This window comes from Bombus fervidus, chromosome 16, assembly GCF_041682495.2.
Source record: "Bombus fervidus isolate BK054 chromosome 16, iyBomFerv1, whole genome shotgun sequence".
Classification (NCBI taxonomy): Eukaryota; Metazoa; Arthropoda; class Insecta; order Hymenoptera; family Apidae; genus Bombus; species Bombus fervidus.
In genome coordinates, this window is record NC_091532.1 from 811,995 (window position 1) to 829,899 (window position 17,905).

The 17,905-nt window shown below is 28.9% G+C and overlaps 7 protein-coding genes and 1 long non-coding RNA gene across 13 annotated transcripts; 4 read left to right on the forward strand and 4 right to left on the reverse strand.

Annotated features, from left to right (window-relative positions):
• Positions 1-22: 22 nt before the first annotated feature.
• On the forward strand, positions 23-3,340 carry P23 (cytosolic prostaglandin E synthase). The gene is given in 5 exon segments (XM_072019849.1): positions 23-61; positions 851-940; positions 942-961; positions 1,895-2,276; positions 2,396-3,340. Coding segments are annotated over 5 exon segments (648 nt in total). The 5' UTR covers positions 23-37; the 3' UTR covers positions 2,528-3,340.
• On the reverse strand, positions 846-1,503 carry LOC139995919 (uncharacterized). The gene is made up of 2 exons (XR_011802088.1): positions 1,385-1,503; positions 846-1,142 (listed from the first exon to the last, which is right to left on the reverse strand). It is a non-coding gene; the product is annotated as an uncharacterized lncRNA (long non-coding RNA).
• Positions 2,986-6,133, reverse strand: LOC139995898 (INO80 complex subunit C-like). Of its 6 annotated transcripts, none has more exons than XM_072019840.1 (5): positions 5,962-6,133; positions 3,852-3,886; positions 3,677-3,782; positions 3,392-3,459; positions 2,986-3,312 (listed from the first exon to the last, which is right to left on the reverse strand). In XM_072019840.1, the coding sequence occupies exons 2-5, from the start codon at positions 3,852-3,854 to the stop codon at positions 3,181-3,183; spliced, it is 309 nt and encodes a 102-aa protein (XP_071875941.1). In that variant the 5' UTR covers positions 3,855-3,886; positions 5,962-6,133; the 3' UTR covers positions 2,986-3,180. The 6 variants fall into 6 exon arrangements, with proteins under 6 accessions (XP_071875941.1, XP_071875939.1, XP_071875938.1 ...); XM_072019838.1 differs by adding an exon at positions 3,969-4,191 and having other exon boundaries at positions 3,677-3,886; XM_072019836.1 differs by lacking the exons at positions 2,986-3,312; positions 3,392-3,459; positions 5,962-6,133 and adding exons at positions 3,969-4,191; positions 4,259-4,440; positions 4,525-5,548 and having other exon boundaries at positions 3,678-3,782.
• A 417-nt stretch (positions 6,134-6,550) lies between these two features.
• Positions 6,551-7,970, forward strand: Tpi (triose phosphate isomerase). The gene is made up of 3 exons (XM_072019847.1): positions 6,551-6,802; positions 6,981-7,234; positions 7,320-7,970. Exons 1-3 carry the CDS (start codon positions 6,694-6,696, stop codon positions 7,698-7,700), a joined length of 744 nt encoding a protein of 247 aa, XP_071875948.1. The 5' UTR covers positions 6,551-6,693; the 3' UTR covers positions 7,701-7,970.
• Positions 7,968-8,747, reverse strand: Mrpl20 (mitochondrial ribosomal protein L20). Its single transcript, XM_072019856.1, has 3 exons — positions 8,511-8,747; positions 8,323-8,433; positions 7,968-8,257 (listed from the first exon to the last, which is right to left on the reverse strand). The coding sequence occupies exons 1-3, from the start codon at positions 8,595-8,597 to the stop codon at positions 8,000-8,002; spliced, it is 456 nt and encodes a 151-aa protein (XP_071875957.1). The 5' UTR covers positions 8,598-8,747; the 3' UTR covers positions 7,968-7,999.
• Positions 8,748-9,396: 649 nt separating this feature from the next.
• Positions 9,397-11,519, forward strand: Sas10 (UTP3 small subunit processome component Sas10). The gene is made up of 4 exons (XM_072019821.1): positions 9,397-9,581; positions 9,992-10,596; positions 10,688-11,343; positions 11,410-11,519. The coding sequence occupies exons 1-4, from the start codon at positions 9,550-9,552 to the stop codon at positions 11,497-11,499; spliced, it is 1,383 nt and encodes a 460-aa protein (XP_071875922.1). The 5' UTR covers positions 9,397-9,549; the 3' UTR covers positions 11,500-11,519.
• A 203-nt stretch (positions 11,520-11,722) lies between these two features.
• LOC139995914 (10 kDa heat shock protein, mitochondrial) lies at positions 11,723-13,154 on the reverse strand. Its single transcript, XM_072019862.1, has 3 exons — positions 12,997-13,154; positions 12,160-12,327; positions 11,723-12,076 (listed from the first exon to the last, which is right to left on the reverse strand). The coding sequence occupies exons 1-3, from the start codon at positions 12,997-12,999 to the stop codon at positions 11,933-11,935; spliced, it is 315 nt and encodes a 104-aa protein (XP_071875963.1). The 5' UTR covers positions 13,000-13,154; the 3' UTR covers positions 11,723-11,932.
• A 742-nt stretch (positions 13,155-13,896) lies between these two features.
• Positions 13,897-17,879, forward strand: LOC139995878 (heat shock protein 60A). Its single transcript, XM_072019795.1, has 4 exons — positions 13,897-14,197; positions 14,998-15,409; positions 15,557-16,447; positions 16,650-17,879. Exons 2-4 carry the CDS (start codon positions 14,998-15,000, stop codon positions 17,057-17,059), a joined length of 1,713 nt encoding a protein of 570 aa, XP_071875896.1. The 5' UTR covers positions 13,897-14,197; the 3' UTR covers positions 17,060-17,879.
• The last annotated feature ends 26 nt before the right edge of the window (positions 17,880-17,905 follow it).

Consider the following 17,905-nt stretch of genomic DNA (forward strand, 5'->3'; position numbering starts at 1 on the left):
GAAAGACTGATACACCGTGTGTATGTCCTGTTAGTTTATGGCCACGGTTACGGCAAGAAAGGTAGTATCTTTCCCTCCTCCTCTGCCGCGCTGACCTACAATCTAACGCAAAGGCTCTCTCTTTTCGTTTTCTTTTCCTTCCCTCTTTCATCCTACATCTCGCTCTCTCTCTTTCTCTCTCGTCCCCTCCCGCCATATCTCTCGCTCTTTCTCTCTTCCTCTCGCTCACTCCCCCTCCCTCTCTCTCGCACACACGCTCAGCCACATCTGTCTCGAATTTTTATGCTACCATTGCATTAATTATTTTACTTTTTTCTTCTATCCGAAAAACGATTTCTCCCAAGTAATAAAAGTATATCGCAGACCAATGTTTAAAATTGAAAATCCGTTCATTATCATGAAACTACATATTTATTCATAATCTTTCAATACGTAAAAGGGATCTACGATATATAATCTTTTTTATACGATAAATGAAAAAATAAGATAACGTTAATTTTCTATTCTACAGCGTCTTATTTTTGCATTTGTAAAAACATTTTGAAAAATTAGTTTTAATATTGACTCATTGAAGGACAACAAGAATCGGATAACCATTTATTTTAACGTCTCGAAATATAAATGAGAAATGAAGTAAGTTAAAAATGTTTTTACTTCGTTAATCTTGGCAAATAATCCCACTATACCTCGTAATAGAGTGAAATTTATTTACAATATCAGAAATTATATATTACGTTTCAAGATTACCAGTCTTAGATTGGTAAATAGAGATTTTTCAAATTTCGATTCCGGAAACAAGAGAATTCGACATCGACAAAAGCAACCAATCGCCATTTTGTTTGATCGATAGTTGAATCTCGAAACACTCTCGAATCACGGATCTACGGCGCGATACGTATGTGCTCTATGTTTGTTTGCTTCTTACGGAACGAAGCTCTTGAAATATGACTCAAGAAGGACAGTAAGTACATAAAAATTCACATAAAATGTTCTTTGATTGTGTTTCTCAATCCTGAAATTTCTTCTCATTGTTATTATCATGAAAAGAGCAAGAGATATTCGAGAAAACAACTCGAATACCGCCCCGTGGCTTTCGAAACACCGCCATGTTATAAAGACGGCTTTATTGATTCTCGAAATTTCTGGAAAAGAATCGCAAGAAACTATCTTACATCCCTATTTTCTTGTTTTACAATGCACTGTTTATAAATTCTTAATAATAACCATTCCGTTGATAATGAATCTTCCACCCTTTCGTTTTTTTTCTTTTTTTTTTCAGATAATCGAATTGCAATGCTCAGGTTTTTAATAGCTTGCATTTCTACGTAACTATGGATATATCTGAGACGCGAAAAATATATTGCGATATTTTATATGCTTTTACCAAAATGCATTTCTTGATGTTATATTATTTTTATTCTCCTCGATCGTTTTACAATAATATAACGTTTTATCCACAATGACTAGCGACTTTTGCCAGAAACCATAGAACTTTACTCCTAACCTTTACCTACGTTTTATAATTACAATGCTATTTTCCGTACTTTAATATTGCTTCACTTCCTGCATTCCGTTAAATATTGCATTTCATTTCTTGCATTTGAATAAATTTTTCATTAAAAGTTATCCATGAATGCTTATATACGAAATAATATTAATTATACAAATTTGTCATGCGTGTGTACGTTTCAAGCATAACGTGCATGTCGTACACGTATTTTATACAAAACTGCTCTGTATAGATATAAACAAATGCATGATATAAAGAATTTTTTTTTTTATCAATTGACTCTTTTTTATTCAATGTTTTTTAATTTATATTTTATAATTTATTATTTATAATTTAGTTTCTTGTACATTATTTAAAATTGTTAATTGTTTAACAATTTTTCAGATTGCCTCCCCCACCTGTTATGTGGGCTCAGAGAAAAGAAATTTTATTTGTTACTATCTGTCTAGAAGATTGCAAAGATCCTACAATTAACATCGAACCACAAATGATATATTTTAAAGGAGTAGGTGGAACTGAACAAAAAATGCATGAAGTAACGATTAACCTATATGGAGAAGTTATTCCAAACAGAACTAATCAAAACCTAAGAGGAAGGACTTTAGAGTTAGTTCTTGTTAAAAAAGAAGAAGGTCCATATTGGCCAAGATTAACAAAAGAAAAAACGAAAGCCCATTGGTTAAAAAGCGATTTTAATAAATGGAAGGATGAAGATGATAGTGACGATGAAGGTGGAATGGAAGGAAGTGGCAACGATTTGGAAGAAGTAAGAGATTATTGTGTTTAGAGTAATTTATTCGTTAATAGAAAAAGAAAAGGATATTACAATTACTGTACTGTTATTTATCTACAGTTTAATAATCTAAATTTCCACTATATTTGCAGATGATGCGACAGATGGGTGGTCTAGGAGGATCGGGAGATAGTAAACCGAGCTTCGATGATTTAGATGCTTTAGGAGATGAAGGTGATGGAATGGATAGCGATGACGACGATCTACCCGATCTGCTGGAATGAAGACATTATGACGCTACTTTAAAATTATCTTCATTAAAAAAGTAAAAAAATTCAAAAACAAATGGCGACCTAAAAATAGTGCACCACCAGGCAATATTTCAGTAGGCCGTGCTATTTGTATTTCCAATTAAATTTGCTAATGGCCCATGTTGCAATAGCAAACAAACAAATAAGGTGCACGAAAAACTGTCAACATAAATGAATACAGTGGTCAAGAGAAAAGAAACAGTAATATTCTTTTTAAAGATTCTCCAATCCTTCTTTAATTCGTAATTCATATATTAAGTTACGATTGACATCCTTTTTTTTTAATAATGATTACTTGTGTATAATATAACGGAGATAAAATAATGAAAATGACTTAAATTATTTGTGGAATTCTTTATTTCAGGAAATCCCGTTAAAAGAACTTGATACATACAGTGTATGTATATAAAAAAAGAATTTTTATCAACTAGTTAGTGCAAACAACTTTATTTTGTCTCTTTATAAGCTCGATATAATTTTGTTTACATTTTTTTGTTTAATTTTCAGAATTATACTTAATTTTTCATTATTCTTTAATAAGTACTATAACAATTACAAAATAAAATATCCGTGTTCTATACTATTTAAATATAAGGAAATCATAGAAAATAAAATTCTCCTTTCATTTATCCAACGATACTGGAAGCGCCGCGCAATGCTAAATATCCAGCAGTTATATCCATTGGTAGACTTCGGACTGTTGCAAATTCTTCTGCCGTTGCATAGTATAATTTAGTTTGTGGATCTGTATATCGTGCCTGTAAAATAAATGTAATTTATATATCAGTTTGTGCTTTAATGATTTAACCAATGATACAAACGTGGAAAGTTACTTACGGGTAACCCAGAAATATCAGAATATTTCTTTGCTGGCCTGAAGCTTGGCGGTGCATTAATAGAACTATCTGAAATTTCCCAGAGTGTTATAATATTTATTTAGAAAGTATCTAAAGTATGATTATCGAAATTACAGTTCAATTACAGATTATGAAATATATCGCAAGTAGATGTATCGCTAAACACATAAATTAATTTCTTTTAGTCCTTAAGTTATTCAAATTATTATACATATAAATTTTTTGAAAATATGTAACATTAAAATAGATTGGTAATAAATCGTACAATGCACTACTTCTACAGGCCATGGTAAAGTGCGTTCTTGAGCCAGCACTTGTTTTAATGAGCGCCAAGTCCGTTTCTTTCCAGTGGTACTAGTAGATCGAAATTTCTGTTGAAAAATTGGATTCTTGTAAACTGGTTGTGATTTCTTATTAAATTCCACTACTTCTTCATTTACCATTTTTTATTTCACTTAAAACACTTATAAACCTCCTACAAAAAATATATATTAATGAATATAAGTAATCATTGGCATTTACTCAAAATAATTACATAAGGCTGTATTATATATTACATCAATGAACAAATTTATATTAGAGATATATTCATAAATTTTCTTTATACATGATAATATCCAAAATCATTTCCCTCTTGGATTATATAAAACCAATATCCTTTCTACATCACATCCTAATATACCAGAAATTGTATGCATCATAGTTGTGTTTATATGTTTAACTAGAACCTTGGCCCATTGACTTAAAATAAGTACAGCTGCATAATAGTCCTTTGAACCTCTAAAGAAAAAGTTTCATCCATTGAAACATTTAAACTTATATATTATGTTCGTCTTTCATAAAATACCTCTGAAAATCAAAATGGTATTTATAACCATGTACGAGATATTTTTGAACAATAACTGGTAAATTATCTTCAATTAAAACAGCACCCTTATCACTTGGTTCAATTAAACATAGAATTGCATGATGACAAAGTACTTGATTATATTCTATCTGGTTCTTTGTATCATAATTATATTTTGAATTCTGAATAATAGATACAAGATTAAATTAAATACAAAGGCATATGAAATCAATTTAAAATAAAGAAAGATATATGCATAATATAACCTTTGCGATATGAAGAGTAACTTGTATGTTTCTTTTCATATATTCTACATCTTTTACATACAACCATAAAAATTGTTCAATCATTTCTATTTGCTTGTTTGTGATATTTATCATAATGTTTGGTAAACTGTGCCTAAGAAAAGATGTTTTCTTATCGTTATCTGTTACTAAAATGTTATCACTTCTGTGATCATTGGATATTGTTGTGTTATGATAAAGTAGTTTAAAATTTTCAAGAGCAGCCTTTTTAAATTTATATCTTTTATAATTAGAAAAATTTACATATTTTCGTTTGCATCCTGAAGAGGATAATAATTTGCCCTGTGACCCATTCAATTTATTTGCTAAATTTGTTCCTAGTTTCTTGTTATAAGTTACAATTTTGTTCCATGTTTTAATTTCTCTCTTTTTTATACTTCCATTATATTTCCATCTTAGTTTTATTTTCTGAAGAATCATTGTATTAATATTCTTCAAATGAGAGGTTAAAATTTGTGCATTATTTAAATAAGTGAGTTTATCAAAGAGATTAACATGCTTTTCCATGAAATATTTTATGTTTTCTTCACTAGAAAAATCCAAATCTTGCTGTATATTAATATCTTTTATTTCCTCTGCAGAATATAGTTGCTTTGCTATATAAGATTTATTCATATTTGATATATATGTAATCTTGTTAAACTTCTTGCAGGCATGAGATTCAATTCTTAAACCTAAATTCTGTATAAATGTGTGTATAAATTTATCCATATTGAATTTTAATATCTCAAACATGTTACAATATCTCTCAATTATGAATTATTTATAATAATAATTAAATGTTAATATATATAAATATTTTGAAACATTACGTATAATAAAATATTATAAAATTCTAATTTGTCTATATTATAGAAACATTGACAAAACATTATAAACAAACTTATGCAATTGTTTCCTTGTACAATTTCACAGTAATGCACAACATAATTACTTCCAATAATTTAATATTTTAGCAATTATTTATTTTTTTTCTTATATATTTATTTCTTATAAATTATATTGCTTATTTAAATTATAACAAGACATTAAAATGTGATTCAAAGCTTCTTGATAAAATGCTTAACACGTTTAATTTATTTCTTCGTGAGAATCTTGCTAAATTGTGTCAGAAAAGTATCTTAAATAAAAAACTCCTTAAATATAGTAAGTATACGATATATTTCATTTAATTATGATAAATAATCATGAAAAAAAAGATTGTTAATGTATCAGAGTAATTTAAAACTGTTTCATAACCTTACAATGGAATATTCTTAAATACTTTTATCTAATTCAACAACAGTCTCAAAGATTGTTTATAAATAATTAAATATTAATTTAGATTAGATTTTGTGTGCTGTGTATTACTGAAATTTAAAATTATTTCGAAATACATAATCTCTATTTATTACTCACCATCGATATATCGAAATGTTGCTCTGACCTGGTATACGAACTTAAAAATTTGAAGTTACTAAATACTAATAATAAGCATTGCGTAAAATATCATTATTATTTCTTAATTCCTAATGCTATAAATCTTAGTTTTATGATATTTCTAGATCTTATGTAGTACAATTTATTTATTACTTTCATAAATTCGAGTGATGAACATATTCACGATTTCACTGCATAAGATATTTTGAAATTTTTAATTACTTATAACATATCAATATTAAATATTTAATTACTTCTGTAAATTACAAATCTTGCAGTGCTTATATCATGCAATATTTTTAAAATCTGATTCCAATATCAGATTTAGTATAGAAAAATTTTAATGAAATTTAAATTAATAGTCTTGCCTACTTATAAAAGCTTGAGATTAAATGTAAAAGTATATTTGTTAAGGCAAAATTGAAAGATGTATAGAAATAACGGAAGTAATTTTATTTCTACGAATAAAATAATTCCTGTAAACTGTATTTTATTGAAGTATAGTCCGCGAAAGAGAGGGGAGTAAGAAATAAAGAATGGTGGGGGTTTCATAAAATCAGTTGGGAGGTACGTGAACGTGACTAGATTCACCTTCTGGTTTGTTGAAGGTCGAAAGTCGAGAGAGTATTTTCGAAATTTGTTTTAGATTCACAAGAAACTTGTAAATCCATTATTATTAATTATCTTCGTGTATCTGTACATTGTAATATCATGGGCCGAAAATTTTTTGTCGGTGGTAATTGGAAAATGAACGGTACCAAGAGTGAAATAGATGGTATCGTTGCCTTTTTAAAAAACGGTCCACTTGATTCAAATGTTGGTATGTTTGTTCTATCTCCTGCTTTAATATTTAATATTCTATATTCTCTAATTTTTAAATAACTCCTAAAAAACGATATATCTTATATAGTTGTCCATAAATTTTATTTTTAATAATATAATACTAATAATATTAATTTATATATTTTATTATAATTCTAACAATATAATTATATCAGAGATTGTTGTTGGCGTACCATCAATATACTTAACGTATGTTAAGAATATATTACCTAACAATGTTAGTATTGCTGGACAAAATACATACAAGGTTGCCAAAGGAGCATTTACAGGAGAAATAAGTCCTGTCATGCTTTTGGACAATGGAATCCCATGGGTAATTCTTGGTCACTCTGAGCGTAGAAATGTTTTTGGTGAAACAGATGAATTAGTAGCAGAAAAAGTAGCCCATGCTTTAGAAGCTGGATTAAAGGTAATATAAATTTTGATTATTTTAAGACTTAATACCTAGTAATATAATCTTAATATTAATAAATGCCAATATATTTGACTTAAAGGTGATAGCATGTATTGGAGAGAAATTGGAAGAGAGAGAAGCTGGTAAAACAGAGGAAGTAGTCTTTAGGCAAACTAAAGCTATTGCAGATAAAATCAAATCATGGGACAATGTAGTTCTTGCCTATGAACCAGTCTGGGCAATCGGAACAGGCAAAACAGCTACACCACAACAAGCTCAAGAAGTCCACGAAAAGTTGAGAGATTGGTTCTCTAAAAATGTCAATCAAACTGTAGCAGAGACTGTTAGAATTATCTATGGAGGTTCAGTAACAGCAGGAAATGCAAAAGACTTGGCAAAAGAGAAAGATATAGATGGATTTTTAGTTGGAGGGGCATCTTTAAAACCTGACTTTGTACAAATCGTCAATGCTAAGCAGTGAGATGAAATATTCATTATGCGAGAATGTTATTCATTTAATTAATATATACTCTAAGGATGTGTATATTATAAGAAGTACTGTAAAGGATTAACTTATATATTTTCTTGTTGTTTGTACAGAGAAAGATCTAAGTCATGTTGCTGTAATGAAGTGTTATTACTTTGCAATTAACAGTAAACTTTACACCTTATTTTATTGTTCTTAAAAAGCATATACTTCTCGTAAATATATAATCAATAGTAACTCAATAAATGTTGGAATAAAATGTAAGTTTGATTATTTATTTTGCAATAATTTTATCAATCCAGTTCGTCAATTAATCCTTTAACTATAACAGTTTCAGGCATAGATTTATTAACAACTTTTCTAAATCCTCCCAGTTTTGCTTTTGCACAAGCAATATCAGATAAGCATTTAAATGTTCTTGGTTCCCAAACAGCCAATGTTGATAAAGATTTACGATTTAATAAAATATTACATCTGTTTAATCCTTCCAATAGAATCTTTATATTACTATTATGTTCCATTGCTGCACAATTTATTCTGGTTTCCCAAAGCTGTAACAAAAAGGAACAATTATTTATATAACGTTTTAAAAGACAATTACTTTCTTATAAATTACCTCTTTCATATCTTCTTTTTTCAGCTCTCTTCCTATTGTAGATTTTAGTAATGCTCTGTGTACATTTCTAATGGCTATATTATAACAATTTCTTCTCCTTCCAATATAATGCTAAAAATAAAAATAATTAGAAATTTGTATCATAATTTTCTCTATTTTGTTTCGGATAAGTATACATATATATTTACCGCAGCGAGCTTAAATATTTGACGTTTTCGCCAGAATTCATCGGGACCTCGACATCTTACAAATAATTGCGCAGTTAAAAATACCATTTTCCTTCTAAATGTGAAGATATAATAAAAAATCAAATGTTTATTTGATATTTATATGATTCTGATTTATAAATACATAATACAAGCCACAATTCACATAACCTAGATAACCCGGCAAATCCATGAACTTACAAACGTAATAGATTTAAACATGATAATGAAAAATGAATGATGATGCAGTACATCAACACACCACCAGTAGCAGAGACGAGTATAAGCGCTATTCCTCTCTTGCATAAAGACGTCTCTGATGACATGTAGTAGAATTATATATGCTTGATGTTAACTGTATCAGAAATATATATATCATCCTCTTACAACGAAGTCAAAATTTTATAAATTTTATTCTTTGAGTAAATTTGTTTTATCTTTCTTTCAGTACATTAGTATTATACCGAAAAATAGCGTTTTCAAAAACATTCTGCTTTATAGTAGTAGCCTCTGTGTTCTTTTAAGCTCTAAACAAGCTTAGTGTATTGCCATTATTGTGTTGTTACTTCTGATTGTTAAACGTAAATTCAATCCTTTTAACATATAATTAGAAATACAAAAAGATATTCATACAATTCTTAATCGCAAACTAGAAATTTGCACATTTATCATTTTAGCATAAGGAAGATCAAAATTATCAAATAGTTGTGGCGAGAAACCTTTCTTAGTAACAAAAACTATAATCGATTGTCGATTTTTGTAATAACGAATCGATCATAGGAAAATCGATTCAAAAGATCGATCTTTTAATCGAAAGAATCGATTTCTCTGAAAAATAAAATCGGAATTGAACACTTTTAGTCCCCAACTAAATGGCTTGTGAAGTCAAGAAGTTGTGTGCGCGTATATTGTGTTAGGATATATTTTATCAAAAGTAATAAATAATAAATAAGATTGCAAAGTGAACTGTACCATTAAAACTTGTATAAATATTTTTAGCCACAATTTTTGTATTGTTTTAATGAAAAATTTTAATATGAGAAATAAAAAGAGGTAAACTAAAGATTGTCTTGAATGAAATTAAACCGTTTGCGGTCGTACATCAATTTCAGCGATTAAAATTTTACCATTCGTGGAAAAATTGGTTGTATGTTTACTCTCAGGAACTCTTTGTGTCTGGTTCATACGTACATGTGTACATACTTTTCGAAAATACATAAAATTCTTAATAAGATTTGTATAAGTTATCACGCGAAAGGTTACATTACTGGCGTTTGTTCAATGAAAATGAATTCCAACCAGCATAACAATCATATCGGGATTTGGTACGACCGTAAAGGGTTAAACTCAGTAATAAATGCATGTTTCTACATACTAAATATATAAGTTGTATTCCTTTTATTAATAATGTTAATAGCTTTTTATTTTTATTACAAAATGTATATTTGCTTGATTTTTTTCAGTGCAATAAAGATAACAGAAATGAACGAAGGAACAATGGATTTAGAAGATGTAGATATAAATGAAGTCATAAATTCTGAAGAAGAATACTCAGAAAATGAACGTGAATTACTTAGAAAAGTACGAGATAGACAGTCTTCGGAAAGTTACGATAGTGATTATGAAGTATATGGATTACACAACGCAAATGAACAGAACCAAGATGATACAGAAGATGAAGTCCAGACAGATTCCATGGAATCTGATATTGAAGGATTACAAGAAGATTCTACCTTACCAAATGAAAAAGCCTGGGGAAAAAAGAAAAAAGCTTATTACTCTACTGATTTTGTGGATCCTGATTATACTAGTATCAGCCAAAAAGATTTAGTTCAAGCAGAAATGGAAGAAGAAGAGGCCAGAAATATTCAGAAGAGATTGGCGGATCAATTGGATGACATTGATTTTGGACTAGATTTTATACAAACAAGAAATGATGATCAAAAGGCATATGAGAGTACAGAACAATTTATAAAGACAGATCTCAGTAAACTTAGCAAAAGACAAAAGCAAATAATGATGCAGAAGGAAAGTCCTGAATTTATAGTTCTTGTAAATGATTTTAAAGGTATGATATATATTCAATAAAGTTTATTAAATATATTTCAAAAGGGAAAACTAAAAAATTAAATATTTTTAATATGCATTTTATGATTTAGATCACATGGCAGAAGCAAGAGATTCACTGGCACCATTTCTAAAGTTAATTAAAGATGGTATTCTTCCTAATTGCCCCACAGTTTCTTTCATAAAGACAAAGTACCATCTTTTATTAAATTATTGTATCAATATCTCTTTCTATTTAATGCTGAAGGCAAAAAGATTGCCTGTTAATTCTCATCCAATTATAAAACGTCTAGCACAATATCGTCAGTTATTAAATCAATTGGAATCTGCACAAGGAAATTTAATACAAGAAATACAGGAAATGTTAAGAGCAGAGAGAGAAGGGAAAGTATTGTATAATATATTAAATGGCAATAAAATAAACATCAATAAACAAAAGACATATCGTTTCAAAGAAAAAGCAAATTGTGTAAAAAGATCTACAAATGAAATCATAAATGCGGATTCTTTAGAATCTGAATTGAAGACAGAAAATGTAAATGAAGAAAAGGTTTCGTATAATAGTAAAGAGAAGATGGAAAGTACCGACATGTCAGACCTTGTAGTTGAAGATCAAGGAAAAAGAGCAATTACATATCAAATAGCAAAAAATAAAGGTTTAACGCCATATCGTAAAAAAGAACAACGCAATCCCAGAGTAAAACATAGAAATAAATATCGTAAAGCTAAAATTCGTAGGAAAGGAGCGGTATGTATTTATTTATTTTAAATGATGAATATGTTGTAATACAATAACAATTTTTTTATTTTTCAGATAAGAGAAGTAAGAAAAGAAATTACTCGTTACGCTGGAGAGATATCGGGTATTAAAGCTAGTGTAAAGAAAAGTATCAAATTGAAATAAAAGATTGGGCTATATTAAAATTGTACTTTGTTTCAAAACTCGTAGAATTGTCTTTTTATTTCCTATTAAAATATATATTTCTATTTATGTATATAAAATATGAATACAAACTTTTGCTTATTACATATCAATGGATTCTATGACTTTTTTCTCTTGTCATTATTACATTAGTACCAAGATTGAAAGAAAATATAAGAATGAGCAATATTTAAACAAATAGTAATACATAAACACAACAAATGCTTTATTTTTTTCCTTTTATATGTGCAAAATCATGGCATATATAATAGTAGATACATAAGGGAATATCATTATGTATGCTACAATGATAAACATGAAATTAACTTACATTTCACTGTTTCATTGCTTGTGTATTTCTTATGAAATAGTTTGTAGTACTTAAAAAAATTGCAAACATAAATTTAATGGAACCTTAAACTTCTAATTTTGCCAGTATATCCGACTCACGGAATAAATGAAATTCTTTATTATCTTCAAGTTCTACCTTAGTTCCACCATATTCTGGCAATAATACAACATCACCAACTTTGATACTTAAAGGGATGTGTTCTCCTTTCTGAAAATGAATATTGTTCTTTTTTTATTTTTATATTTGCTGCTTAAATATATTATTGTAAATATTAAATACTTTTTACATACATCATTTCTTTGTCCCGGTCCAATTGCCACAACAGTTCCTTGTAAGACTTTTGCTTGAGCTTTTTCTGGTAAAACGATGCCACCTTTTGTTTTTGTTACAGCCTCGGCTCTTTGTATAAGAACTCTATCAAATAGAGGTATAAGTCTCTTAATGGCATTAGCTGCAGCCTATTATGAAAATATTAATATAGAACATATATAAGGAGATTTATAATATTTAAATTTTGTTTTACAATATATATTTAAAATCAATTACTTTAAGATCGTGCATGGCGTAATTTTACGAAATTTTTCGTACTGTATAAAATTCAACGTTTAGGTTACTATTCGTCTACTTATTTTCTTGCAAATGATAAAATTAATAGCAGAAATGCAATTATGTAAAAATACACTAAGTAACTCTCTATCTACGAATAATTTCACTAAAAAATTTGCGACATTAAATCATAAGCACACGATGGAAATTATCATCATACGTATATATTTTTGTTTTATTAACTGTTTTGTAGTCACTTGTTTTTCTATCTCTAATAAATAAATAAGAAAAAAAGAGGACATTCACTACACCGGCCATGCGATAGGATTTATAGAATCGAATATCATTGAAATTACTATACTAAACAAGAAAACATCGAACAGTCTAAGTAAATTATACATGATTTCAAATACATTCATTACATTTTTTAAATTAAAGAATAACTTAACAGGAAATATATAATTTCAATCACTATTTTGAAGGTTAACCTTAGAAATTTTTGAAACATATGAAAATGTTGAATTAATGAAGAAAATTACAACACAACATATAATTTAAGATAAGATTTATGTTTTCCTTACCATTGTTTGTAAAATTACAAATTTCTACGATAAACAGAGATCGTACACTCGCTGTTCAACCACGTTGTACTGCCTATGTGCAGTAGCCGGACAATCCTCTACACTTTTCTCGAAGATTCCCAATTCCCCTCTATACTTCTTTGCCCCACCACGTGTTTATTGATTTCGTCTTGGAGTAAGAACCCAGTATACACGTTACGTAACAACTAGACATTACACGAAATATAAAATCTGACACAAGATGGCGCTAGAATATAATTGAACACATATAGCGTTGTAACTTACATAGATACATACTTACATTGTGTAGAAGCTATACAAACAAAAGTTAACAAAAAGTTATTATGATAAAGTATAAAAAATAAATTATTATTGAGAAACGAATTCTGAACTTTTATTTGTATGTTAATTATGATCGAATAAATGATATTGGTAACAAACATATAAGGTCATTGATAAATAAATAAAATTGATATCGATGTAAATACTACGTAAATTTTAAAATATATGTTTTTATAATGGCTAATATGCTTTTTATATGGATTAATGCTAATATACTATTAAAAACTTTTTAAACATCCTTTTTCTTACACAATAAGCTTCAATTATTCAACAAATTACAATACTTAGAAAAATATCTTAATTATTTAATATAATTTGAAATAAAATGAAATAAAATTGATATGTGTATTTCGTTTTATTATATTTGAAACTATTTTGAAGTTGTTTATACTTGATTTGGATATAGAGAATTGTATAGAAAAGAGTACGGAATAAATTGCCGACGAATCGACGAATATGATTGGTGATTACTGAACGATTGCATCATATGTGTTCTCGTACATTCTAGAAGCTATAACTCATACTAAGAATGAAATTTGTTGATATGATTAAAGAATTAAACGTTGTTAAATGAAAATGTAGGAATAATTTCTAGATTTTTGTTTCTTACTTATACTTCATATCGATTAAATTTATTGGAAATTTTAAATATTTCATAATCGAATACAAGAAGGTTAAGTTAGAATAAAACGATAAGGGAGGGGAAGGGAACATTACCCATGTGATAGCGTAAGCTGAAAGCTCTCTTACACATTTCATTCTACTGGCGAGACAACGTGCAGTCACGCTGTGCCGATTTTCAATTACTTTTGAAATTACAATCTCTAATCAACGGCTTTTTCTCATTCACTAGTTAAAGGTAAATACTTTTTTCGTAAATTTCATTTCCTTCTTCTTGCACATAAATATATATTGATTGTTTAAAAGTATTAACCGGTTAATCTTAAACCAATTCAGTTTGCTTATATCTATTATACATTTTATATTTTTTATTATTATAGAGCAATATATTCTGTTCTTACTATGATTTCTTTGTATTTGTCATTTTAATAAATTGAAATATTAAAAGTTTTAAGAAACGTTTTTACAGTTTTAAAAGTCGTAGTCAAAGATGCAGAATAAAAAGCAAGGGAACATAAATACCATGAATAATGTTTTTTACAGTTGCTCTCGGTTTTTCAAAATTATTTATATTTTTTTTTATTCTTTGGTGTAATAATTTTCAATTATTTCTTTTACTCGGATAAGCCGGTCGAATTGATTTGTATGTCATATTGGATTATAAATCAAAATAATGTCGAAAAAATACAGAAAGTAAAAAAGCAATGTTTCATATGATGCAAAATTTGTTATAGAAAGTTTTGGAAGTTATTTAAAATAATCTGTATTATACTGTGGTTTCTCGGCGACCACGCGGCAGTTTACATAACCACGTTTACGTTAAAAGTCGATTAATTTTCCCCTTTAAAAATTTATTAATGTTAAAGAAAACAGATTCTTCTCTTTATTATGGAGATAAAATTATAAAATTTAATGTCAAAAACTAATTTTATACAAAATGTCACGTTTATAAAATGTTCGATGCATATATTTCAAAAAGTTTTTATTCAGGAATATTGTGTGATATTGTGTGTAACAGTTCTTTTTTAATTATTTTAGATGCACAGATTACCAACTGTATTGCGTGGTGCAGCACTACGTCAATTACAAGCTCGTTCATATGCTAAAGATGTACGTTTTGGGGCTGAAGTTAGAGCACTCATGTTGCAAGGTGTTGATATTTTAGCAGATGCAGTTGCAGTAACAATGGGTCCAAAAGGACGTAATGTCATCTTAGAACAAAGTTGGGGTAGTCCAAAAATTACTAAAGATGGTGTCACAGTTGCTAAGGGAGTTGAGTTAAAAGATAAATTTCAAAATATTGGAGCAAAGTTAGTACAAGATGTAGCAAATAATACAAACGAAGAGGCAGGTGATGGTACGACTACAGCTACAGTTCTAGCAAGAGCCATTGCTAAAGAAGGATTTGAAAAAATTAGTAAAGGTGCTAATCCTGTAGAAATAAGAAGAGGTAGGTAAAAATAAAAATAAAATATAATATAAATATAAATTTCTGTTATAAAATTGAATTTATTAAATAATGCTACTAGAAGATTTTCTTATTGCTATTATGAAATAGTAGAAAGGCATTTACAATAAAATAATGAACATATTGCAGGTGTAATGTTAGCAGTTGATAAGGTCAAGGACGAGTTAAAAACCTTAAGTAAGCCAGTAACAACTCCAGAGGAAATTGCACAAGTAGCAACTATTTCAGCCAATGGGGATAAGGCAATTGGTAATCTTATTTCGGATGCTATGAAAAAAGTTGGAAAAGAAGGTGTAATCACCGTAAAAGATGGTAAAACGCTACACGACGAACTGGAAGTTATAGAAGGAATGAAATTTGACAGGGGATATATATCTCCATACTTCATAAATTCTAGTAAAGGAGCAAAAGTTGAATTCCAAGATGCACTATTGCTTTTCAGTGAGAAAAAGATATCGTCTGTGCAGTCTATAATTCCAGCATTGGAATTAGCGAATTCCCAACGAAAACCGCTTGTCATTATAGCAGAAGACATTGATGGTGAAGCGCTGTCAACGCTTGTGGTCAATAGATTGAAAATTGGTTTGCAGGTGGCTGCAGTTAAAGCCCCTGGTTTTGGAGACAATAGAAAAGCAACACTTCAAGATATGGCGATTTTGACTGGAGGGATTGTATTTGGCGATGATGCAAATCTCGTTAAATTAGAAAATGTGCAGTTATGTGATTTAGGCGAAGTAGGAGAAGTTATAATTACAAAAGATGATACACTCATCCTGAAGGGCAAAGGGAAAAAAGTTGATATAGATCATAGAGCAGATGTAATTAGAGATCAAATTGCAAATACAACTTCTGATTATGAAAAGGAAAAACTGCAAGAACGTTTGGCAAGGTTAGCATCTGGAGTTGCAGTTCTAAGAGTTGGTGGAAGTAGCGAAGTTGAAGTTAATGAGAAAAAGGATCGTGTTCATGATGCTCTTAATGCTACTAGAGCAGCTGTTGAAGAAGGGATTGTTCCTGGAGGTAATTAGACATTGTTCTTCCAGTTTCTGCATTAAAGTTTTACATAAACGTGCAATGTACAAAATATAAGAACTTGGTGGCAGAACACAAAAAACTTATGTGTAAAAAAAATGTATTCATCATAGATATTGAGAGGAAAAAAGTATTTTCTTCTACATATTAAATCTCCATAATAATTATTTTCAATATATTCAATTTACAGGTGGTACAGCTCTTCTAAGATGTATTCCAGCTCTCAAAAATTTGAAAGCATCAAATAACGACCAAGAAACAGGAATAAAGATAGTGGCAAATGCATTGCGTATGCCGTGTTTACAAATTGCTCAGAATGCAGGCGTAGACGCTAGTTTAGTAGTAGCGAAAGTTAGTGACAGCAATCTTGGTTACGATGCTTTGAATGATGAGTATGTTGATATGATCGAGAAAGGTATTATCGATCCAACAAAGGTAGTGCGTACAGCACTTACTGATGCCGCGGGTGTTGCATCACTACTTACAACTGCAGAAGCAGTGGTTACTGAATTGCCTAAAGAAGAACCTCAGATGCCAATGGGCGGTGGTGGTATGGGTGGAATGGGTGGTATGGGTGGTATGGGAGGTATGGGAATGTAATTGAATAAAATCCCATACAAAGACTGAATTTTACATTGCAATTCAATCGCAATATCAATCAATTTACTATAAATTGCTATTAGAATTGCAAACATATAAATACAGTTTTCCGATTGAGTAACCAAGAAGCTAAATATTTAGGATACTTTACCATACTGTAATGTTTAAAGTAAATAAGGAGAAAGAAAGTTTTTCATGTACCGTTGTGATATTTGTTCTCGAACCATTCGTTTTTGTTTTATATTTTTAAACATTATTGTTCTGCTGAATATATGCCATAAAAAAATTCACACTTTATTGAAAAAAGTGCATATCCATATTAACAGTTTGTTAATTTCTTGTTATAAAAAATGTAACAAATGTGCAAGCAAATTATACTATTACGTCTAAAAATAAAATTTAATAAGTCAAAGTTAATAGTTAGTGTCAATAAAATTTAAAAAGTTTCAAATCAGTGGTTCACAAGAATATATTTAAAAACTGAATTAATATGTTCAAATAATCTTGTCTTTATAGGAACCTGTTCGTTTATTTCTGCGTTAAAATTACTACAAAAGTGATTTTATTCTTTTGCTTAATTGACAAAAAGTTATTAAAAGACCGATAAGTATTTATAAATTATGAAATTCAGGATGCGAGAAATATCCTTTGATGCATTTTTATATGATTTTTCATCTATATGAATGAATAAGTAATAATGCAAATGTACAAACATGTGTATTGCGATAAGTTAAAAAACTTACTTGTTTCATACCTTTTTTTAAATGTTGCAATTTATTTTCATTTTTTAATCTTAATAAATGTATGTTTGAAATACGTACTATGGATGTTCTCTAAAAAAAAAAA